The sequence below is a fragment of the Arachis hypogaea genome, chromosome 11 (genome assembly GCF_003086295.3).
Source record: "Arachis hypogaea cultivar Tifrunner chromosome 11, arahy.Tifrunner.gnm2.J5K5, whole genome shotgun sequence".
NCBI lineage: Eukaryota > Viridiplantae > Streptophyta > Magnoliopsida > Fabales > Fabaceae > Arachis > Arachis hypogaea.
In genome coordinates, this window is record NC_092046.1 from 141,195,626 (window position 1) to 141,205,291 (window position 9,666).

At 35.8% G+C, this 9,666-nt stretch overlaps 2 protein-coding genes across 2 annotated transcripts; both read left to right on the plus strand.

The window, feature by feature from the left end:
* The first annotated feature begins 65 nt into the window (after positions 1 to 65).
* Positions 66 to 2,312, plus strand: LOC112723063 (protein LATERAL BRANCHING OXIDOREDUCTASE 1). Its single transcript, XM_025774296.3, has 4 exons — positions 66 to 445; positions 837 to 1,084; positions 1,408 to 1,735; positions 1,936 to 2,312. The coding sequence occupies exons 1-4, from the start codon at positions 185 to 187 to the stop codon at positions 2,176 to 2,178; spliced, it is 1,080 nt and encodes a 359-aa protein (XP_025630081.1). The 5' UTR covers positions 66 to 184; the 3' UTR covers positions 2,179 to 2,312.
* A 4,969-nt stretch (positions 2,313 to 7,281) lies between these two features.
* LOC112722030 (uncharacterized) lies at positions 7,282 to 9,117 on the plus strand. The gene has a single exon (XM_025773016.1). It carries the CDS (start codon positions 7,282 to 7,284, stop codon positions 9,115 to 9,117), a length of 1,836 nt encoding a protein of 611 aa, XP_025628801.1.
* Positions 9,118 to 9,666: the final 549 nt, after the last annotated feature.

A 9,666-nucleotide genomic window follows, 5' to 3' on the forward strand; every position in this document is an offset into this window, starting at 1 on the left:
CACTTAAAGTCATGTGGGACTTGTGTATGCCAATCATGTACCAATTTTGTTTTTCAATTTGTGTAACCATATCAGCTGAATTCAACTATAAATACCAACTTTAGAAGAAGGAAGAGATATATTAAGAGTTAGCATAGAAATTCATATATAGAAGATTCTCTAGTTTTCATATTCTCTCTCTTTCATGGCTCCAGTGCCCATTTCTTCAATCAAAGTTGGGCACATTGATGATGTCCAAGAACTAAGAAAAATTAGGCCTAAAACCATTCCTGAAAGATTTGTAAGAGATATGAGTGAGAGACCAACACCTGCTATCACACTCTCACCACCATCTTCTGACATGCCTGTCATTGATTTCTCTAAGCTCACCAAAGGGAACACTGAACAAATCCAAACTGAAACTCTGAAGCTTGCAGATGCTTGTGAAAGTTGGGGTTTTTTTCAGGTATATATCATTGATTTTAACAGCTGATTTTAATTATTATATATTATATATATTTTTTATTTTTTTTATAATTCAAATCAACGGTTAAAATTACTAAAAGATCAATATTATTGGAATACCTGAAATTTTTCTGATACATTATATATAACAATAATGTTTGATACTCTTTATACACCAAGTTTTACACTTATATAGATTGAGTACCTGTATAAAATCTTTTTAAACAAAAAATGTATATAAATTAAATCATTTCTAAGTATGTATACCTCTTGGTTTTACTTTTGTGCTACCTTTTTTATGTCTGTATATAATTATATTAACTTATCATAATTACATAGCCATCAATTTGTGTGTGCATATTTATACAAACTAAAGTTGAGTGTGTGATTAGGTACTTAATCATGAGGTTGACCTGACATTGATGGAAATCATGGAGAAAAGTAGTAGGGAATTTTTTATGCTTCCTTTGGAAGAAAAACAGAAATACCAGATGGCTCCTGGTACAGTCCAAGGTTATGGCCAGGCTTTTGTTTTCTCAGAGGACCAGAAGTTGGATTGGTGCAACATGTTTGCTCTTGGAATTGAACCTCAGTTTATAAGGAATCCAAATCTATGGCCAAAGAAGCCAGCCACATTTAGGTAATTATTCTTTTGGTAGAAATTTCGGTGCATTTAACTTCGTAAATGAGAGTCACTAAATGATTTAACAGTTTGACTAAATTGTCATCTAACAACTCTAAGCATCAACTATTATTTTATTTTAAAATATATTATTTGTACTCATTTTGTCTGGTATACCAAGTCAACAAGCTTTTATCATATACTTTATTTAGTGATAAAAAAAAGTGTGTTGGTCTAGAATACAACACCAAATGAGTATATAAAACATGTTTTGTTGTTACATATGAGTTATTCACTATTAAAATGTAGTATCACATATACATACATGTAAAATCTTGCAGTGAAACAGTGGAAGTGTATTCAAGAGAAATGAGAAAAGTATGCCAGAATCTGCTGAAATACATAGGATTAGGCCTAGGCTTGGAAGGGGATGTGTTTGAGAAGATGTTTGGTGTGGCAGTACAAGCAATAAGGATGAATTATTACCCTCCATGTTCAAGACCTGACCTTGTTTTAGGCCTAAGTCCTCATTCAGATGGAAGTGCCCTTACTGTTCTGCAGCAAGCAAAGGGAAGCCCTGTGGGACTTCAAATTCTCAAGGATCAAACATGGCTGCCTCTTCAACTCATCCCAAATGCCTTGCTCATTAACATTGGAGACACCATAGAAGTATGTCTCCCTTCACTTGTTCTCTTCCATTTTTCTTTTCTCTCTAATTTGGACTCAATTCTCATTATTTAAAATATAAACTATTCAGAACACAATAAGAAATTAGCACAAAATAATCTAAAATTACTTTATTTTATATTCTTTAATTACAATCTAAAATTATAGATTTAAGTTAAATAAGATAATTTTGAGTTATGCAGGTTCTAACAAATGGAAAATACAAGAGTGTGGAGCATAGAGCTGTGGCTCATAAAGACAAAGATAGGCTCTCAATTGTGACATTTTATGCTCCAAGCTATGAAGTGGAGCTAAGTCCAATGCAAGAATTTGTGGATGAAAAAAACACATGCAAGTATAGAAGATACAATCATGGAGAGTACAGCAAACATTATGTAACAAACAAGTTGCAGGGAAAAAAGACATTGGACTTCGCAAAAATATAAATTATACAAGGAAGAGTGTTAGAGGCAGTAATTTTTGTGTTTTATAATCATCAATTGGTCATCAATAATATTTTTAATGGTGTGATATTATATCCAATAATAAAAGATCATTCATTTTTCTTTTGATGACTAAATATTGACCACAAAATACAAAAGTTATTTTCTCCTAAATTTTCTATTAAACAAGTATTAAATTTCACAAACTAGGAATAATTATATTTGGGCCCATTACTTAAGTTTCCCATCTAGGTATCCTATATATAATGATATTATATTGCATGTGTATCTTATACAGGGACAGAAGATTTAATAAATTAATAAATATTTAATTTTAATATGCGTTTAATTATAATTATTTTTTAAATAATTATTTATATAATTAATATAAAAAATAATTATTTTTATTAACGTAATATTACATTACACAATTTAATATATATATATATATATATATATATATATATATATATATATATTAATAGTATACTAAAATTAAATATAATTAATAATTGTGACGGTAGATCACTTAAAGAATTCTCTACATACAAACATTTTTTCATATAAGTCTTTACAAGTCATTTATATTTACGCGCTTCGAGTCGTTACTGCATGTTTTTCTTTTTTTTTTTGTTACACGTTTTTCTTCCTCTTCTCCTCCTCTTCCTCCTCCTCCTCTTCTTCTTCTTCTTCTCTTTTGTTATGGTCGTTACCAACACCACCACTTCCTCCTCCTCTTCTTCCTCCTTTTTTTCATTAGAATTTCTTCTAGTTAATTTTTTCGTTAGTAATTCATAATTTTGTAGGTGAATGATGTTTCATCGTTGATGGTTTGAATTGAATATAATGTAAAAGTTTTGCATTGAAAAAATATTTTTTCTGTATTTACAGTAAATTTGGGTGTAATACGAAAATATTTGGGTGTAACATGAAGATATTTGGGTGTATTTTAAGAATTTTTGGGTATATTTTTACTCTGATAAGTTCTGCATAATTCAAAGCTCTTTCTCTTCCTCATATTCTACTGCTTCTTTTTTTTTCATCATCATCACTATCTTCTTTTTTTTCTTATTCATCTTTTTCTTTTTGTTTTACCTTCTCAAGTTTCTTCTTATTTTACTCTCTTAACAAGAATAAAAACAAAAATAAAACAAAGAAGAAGAAAAAACACATAATACTGCAAAATTATTTGGAAGAGGATGAACTTACATTCATTTAACTAAAAGAAAGAAAGAAATAAGGAAAAAAAGAAGAAAAAAATGTAGTATTAGAGAAAACATTTTTATGTATTTGCAGCAAATTTCAGTGTAACACGAAGATATTTGGGTGTAACACGAAGATATTTGGGTGTATTTTTATTCTAATAAGTTCTGCATAATTCAAAACTCTTCTTCTTCCTCCTCCTCATCTTCTACTACTTCTTCTTCCTTATCTTCTTATTTCGTTTTTTTATAATTCTTCTTGGAAGAAAAATCAAATAAAGAAGAAAAAATACATAATGTTGCAAAATTAATAGAAAGAGAAAGAGGAAAAAAATACAGCAATAACAGTAATAAAAAAACAACGATGAAGATGAAACACGTGAAGAAAAAGGAGGAGAAACGCAAAGAAGAAGGAGAAGAAGAAGGAAGAGGAGGAGGAGGAGGAACGCAAAGCACGCTATAAAAACTGTTGAGTAGCATGCGTGTAGTTTGGCCCAACTTATATGACTTGTAAACCCAAATGACTTGTATGTGTAACATTACTCGGATCACTAAAGTTAAAGGGAGTGATGATTTTATGGAGTTAAACCCCAAAATGGTCCCTGAGATTGGCGTTATGCACTAAAATCATCCCTGAGATTCCAATTGCACCAATTATGTCTCTCAGATTGAAAAAAGTGCACCATATTAGTTCCTGACCCATTTTTCATTAACGACGTGATGACATGGCATGATGACGTGGACTGTAAGTGACACATGTCACTTCATGATTTGGCCACGTGTAATGGTCTGATGATGTGGTGATCAGTGACACGTGGCATGCTGACGTGGATGGTTGTGCCACGTGTCGCAACAGTATTCGTCCACGTGTCATCCATTATGTCTTTGTTGTATATACACCAAATTAGTCCCTCACTTTGCATTAAGTGACTCATTTTAGTCCCTGAAATTGAATGTCGTGCACCAAACTAGTCCCTTCACCAGTTTTTTCTCATTTTTTTCTATAAATTCAAAATTCTCAATATTTTTTAATGCATTAATTTCAATTCTATTTTTTCACATGTTTTTCAAATAAAAGTGTTTTTATAAAATATTTTTCTCTTGTGAATACCCTAACCGTCGACTTGGAGTTGACGTGAAGGCTTTTCAAGCACTTTCACTACCATCTCCGACCTCTTTCAGTACTTTTATAAAATATTTTTTTCTTACGGATACCCCTAATAACCGCCGTCTTGGAGTTGACATGAAGGCATTTCAAGCTTCCCTCATTACCATCTCCGACCTCTTTCGTCTAGACTGCAGAGGTCAAAGATGGTAGTGAGGATGCTTGAAGTGCCTTCAATCTAGTTCATTTACTCATAACGAAAACGTGTATTTCATAAAAAAATATTTATTTTAATTATTAATTTCTTGTTAAAAACACATATTTTTTTATGAAAAAAATGTGTCTAATCAATCATATAATTATTTTTTTTATAATAACATACTTATATATTACAAAATTTACCAATGTTAAATTATTAAAAAAATTATATAATTAAAACTAAAATCTTAAAAATTTTTATGAAAACACTTGTATTTAAACGATATATGAAAAAATAGAATTGAAATTAGTGTATCCAAGATATTAAAATTTTAAATTTAAAAAAAATGAGAAAAAATTGGTGAAAGGACTAGTTTGGTGCACAATATTCAATTTCAGAGACTAAAATGTGTCACTTAATGCAAAATGAGGGACTAATTTAGTGCATATACAACGATGACATAATGGATGACACGTGGACGAATACTGTTGCGACACGTGGCCAAATAACATTGTGACACGTGGCACAACCATCCACGTCAACATGCCACGTGTCACTGGTCACCACATTATCATACCATTACACGTAGCCAAATCATGAAGTGACACGTATCACTTACAGTCCACGTCATCATGCCATGTCATCACGTCGTTAATGGAAAATAGGTTAGGGACTAATATGGTGCATTTTTTTCAATCTCAGGAATATAATTGGTGCAATTAAAATTTCAAAGACAATTTTAGTACATGACACTAATCTCAGGGACCATTTTAGAGTTTAACTCGCTTTTATGTGTCCGCCGCATCTTAATAATGCAATTTGCCATCTTTTAAAATGAGAAGCTAGCAAGGACTTAACACATTTCATGAACTTCATTTCCCATTATTTTATGTGGACTTTAATGGATTGTTTCCTTTGCTTTATAATATTTAGGGTTAAGTACGAATTTAGTCTCTAAAATAAGGGTTGAAAATTTTTTTTGTCTCTAATATTTTTTTCTTATAAAATCATTTTTAAGGTTAAACTTAGTTTTAAAATCGTTTTTTTAACCAAAATTTTAATTTTTATTACCAAATTACTCCTAATTAAAATGTATATATATGGTGATTGCTATGATACCTAAAAGTGTTCGTCTAACTTACCAAAAAAATTAAAAATTAATATTTAATTTTAAAAATATAAAAATAAATAATTATTAAATATTCAAGAGTTGCCATAAAAAGTAAGTTAGGCAAAAGTTAGGCATCAAGTTATAGGTACCATAGAATTCACCTATATATATATATATATATATATATAAAAGAAAACGGGTTAAAGAACCGGGAACAAGGAAAGAGAATCACGCTGGGGTTTTTCAGGGAAAAAAAGGGGGAAGGGAAGGTGGGGAAGGGAATTCGCTGCCGCTGTTCCTCATTGTCACCGCTGTTCGTTGTCGTTCGGTCGCTGGATCTCGCCACTGCTCCTGGTCATTCGGTCCTCGATGTCAACGTCAGCAAATCCGCAAGGATGGACGTCGCGCGCCGCTCGATGCTCGCCGTTTCTACTTCTCCTCCTCACTTGGTCGCCGGTGCTCCTCGCCGGTCGCTGCTGTTCCTTGTCCTCCTCGCGGTCATCACTCACTGCTGTTGTTGTTCTTTTGCTTCTGCTTTTGCTTCTATTATATTGTTGATTCTAATTCCATTATGCTTCTATTATGTTGTTAATTAATTTCTTATTATGATTTTTTTATATTGTTGTTTCTGGTTGTTTCTACTTCTACTTTTGGTTGATTACATTGTTTCATTGTTGTTGTTGTTCAGCTTTTGCTTCTACTTTTGGTTGATTACATTGTTTCATTATTTTATTATACATATTTTTTATTTATTATCCTTTTTTTAATGTTTATTACATTGTTTTGTTGTTGTTGCTTCTGGTTCTGTTTCTGTTTGATTTTGGGGAAGAAGGCGATTTTAAAATTAAGTTAAACCTTAAAAACGATTTTGTAAGTAAAAACAGGTTGAGGATGAAAAAAATTTTCAACCCCTATTGACGTGTACCACGCTATACTCGGAAACAAAGCCAAACTCAAAACCGAACTAAAATATCGGCAACGGAGAAAAACTGCAACGGTAACCTCTGACTTAGTCAGCCTTATCTCCCGATCATTATCTATAATAACAGAATCCACTAATCAGAGTAGATCATGACTTCATGTAACTGAAAGATACTGATAACGGCACCGACCATATACATCGGAACTAATTCACACCACTCACCTATAAAGGCTCAAGGAACACAACCCACAAGTCACAGTTTTCACGCTAAGCTATCTCTTTTACTCTCTCTCACAAACTCATTCTTACTTGAGCGTCGGAGTGCTTTTTGCAGGTGCTCCCGCCGTCGTGTTTCAGAGATATCCGAGGATTAGTCGCTGCGCCATCACTGGCCGACGTATAAGTCCGCCGAGGACGAGTAACTCCAGGACCATCACACTCCTCGGATCGCTCGGGACGGAACATTTGGCGCCTACCGTGGGGTCCCGATTACACTAACCCCACTTTTCTCCTTTTTTATTTGTTACCTCTTGAGAATCCTTTTGCAGGGTCCCACGACCTTTAGACATGGCCGACAACGGAGCCCACCAGTTCACACAGGCCGAACTTATAGCCCAGATGGCTGAACTCCAGGCAGAGGTCAAAAGACTCACCGAGTTGTCAGCGCAGAATAACACCAACAAACGAGAAGAGGGCAATCCCAAGAGCTCAGCCCAAGGCGGCGCCGACCTATTGATCGCCAATCCCCCGAAGGAGAAACTAACTTTAGAAAACCCATTCTCGGAAGAGATCATGAATTTTCAAATGCCAAAACATTTCACACTGCCTTCCTCACTTGAGCCGTATAAGGGGATTGGTGACCCCCGGGCTCACATTAAGAAATTTCAGTCCATGATGTTTTTTAACGGCTCTAATAATGAACCTGTGCTTTGCAGAGCTTTTCCAACTTACCTTGATGGAGCCACTTTGCTTTGGTTTTCGAAGCTACCTGCAGGATCAATTTCTTCTTTCGAAGAGTTGGCAAAGTCCTTCATCGATTACTTCGTTGCAGCACGAATATACGTCCACGGATCGGATTACCTCGGCACCATCCGCCAAGGTCCCCAGGAAAGTCTGAGAGACTACCTGACCAGGTTTGCAGGAGCAACAATGGAGATACTCGACCTGGACCCCGCTGTCCACCTACACGCCCTTAAGGCCGGCCTCCAACCCAAAAAATTCAGAGAGACGATCGCAATCACCAAGCCAAAGACGTTAGAAGAGTTCCGGGAGAGGGCAGCCGGACAAATGGAAATCGAAGAACTACGTGAGGCCAATAAAACAGAAAGAAGACCTAAGAGAGAAGAGGACCGAATGCCAAGGTCGGTTCATAACAAGGAGCTCGGCAGACCCTTCAAACTCACTCCAAAATTTGACAATTACACCAGATTCAACACAAGGAGGGAAAAGATAATCAAAGAAATACTCAACGCCAAGATCATAAAACCTCCGGCAAGAGCAGGTAGCTATCAAGACCAGAGATTTGTAGACAAAAACAAGCACTGTGCCTTCCACCAGAAATACGGACACACAACCAACGAGTGCGTAATAGCCAAAGACCTCTTGGAAAGACTTGCTCGGCAAGGACTACTGGGCAAGTACATCGAAGGACGGAAACATAAAGAAGGTGATAGAGACAAGGAGGAACGCCAACAAGCCTTGGCTAACAAAGACACCAACAAATGGTCAAAAAACACCCAACCCAAAGGGATTATAAATTGCATATCCGAAGGATTTGCCGGGGGCGGCGAAACAACGTCAACAAGGAAACGCAGCTACCGAGCTATGCTAGCGATCGAAGGAACACCACCACCAAGCAGCCAAGATATGCCCGACCTAGAAATTACTTTCAACAAGGCAGACATATGCTCGGCCGCCCCACACCTAGACGATCCAGTGGTAATCTCTATCCAAATAGGCGATTTATTGGTAAGAAAAGTCCTTTTGGACCCAGGTAGCAGCGCAGACGTTTTCTTTTATTCTACCTTCTTGAAAATGAATTTATCTGAAAAACTGATACAACCCTCATCCGAAAAACTGGTAGGATTCTCCGGAGAAAGGGTACCAATCAAATGTTACATATGGTTAAAAACAACAATGGGTGATGATCCACTACTCAGAACTCTTGACATACAGTATCTAATAGTTGACTGCATCAGTCCTTACAATATTATTCTCGGGAGACCTGCTCTGAACATGTTCAAAGCAGTGATATCAACTTTTCATCTATGTGTTAAATTTCAGGCACAAGACGGAAAAATAGCAACAATTCACTCGGACCGCCAACAAGCTCGGCAGTGTTATAACTCTAGCCTAAAGAAGTCGGACACAATTCAGAAACAGCACGAAGTCAAAGCAGTATAAACTATGGAGGTTTTGTCCCTAGCCGAGCTCGACCCTCGAGGTGACACCCAAGAAAGACCCCAACCAGCAGACGAACTCCAAAAAATCCAACTGACATCAAAATCGGAACAGGTAACATACATCGGCCAAGCGCTACAAGAACGAGAAAGGTCGGACCTCATAAAATTATTACAAGCCAACACTGACCTGTTCGCTTGGACCCCAGTGAACATGCCAGGAATAAGCATGGATGTCATCTGTCACAAACTTGCCACTAACACGGCGAGCCGACCTATAGCTTAAAAGAAAAGAAATTTAGGAGCAGAAAAGTCAAAGGCAGCCCTGGAAGAAACCAGCAAACTTTTGCAGGCCAACTTCATCAGAGAAATCCGCTTCACCACGTGGCTCTCAAATGTGGTAATGGTAAGGAAAAACTCAGGTAAATGGCGCATGTGCGTCGACTTTACAGACTTAAACAAGGCATGCCCTAAAGATGCCTACCCCTTACCATGTATTGATAAGCTTGTAGACAACGCATCAGGTTTCAAAAGCTTGAGCTTCATGGATGCA

Coding starts and splice junctions, on each gene's coding strand:
- LOC112722030 (XM_025773016.1), top strand. CDS start 7,282: ATGGCCGACAACGGAGCCCACCAGTTCACACAGGCCGAACTTATAGCC.
- LOC112723063 (XM_025774296.3), top strand. CDS start 185: ATGGCTCCAGTGCCCATTTCTTCAATCAAAGTTGGGCACATTGATGAT. Junction 446..836: donor AAAGTTGGGGTTTTTTTCAG/GTATATATCATT, acceptor GTGTGTGATTAG/GTACTTAATCATGAGGTTGA. Junction 1,085..1,407: donor AAGAAGCCAGCCACATTTAG/GTAATTATTCTT, acceptor AAAATCTTGCAG/TGAAACAGTGGAAGTGTATT.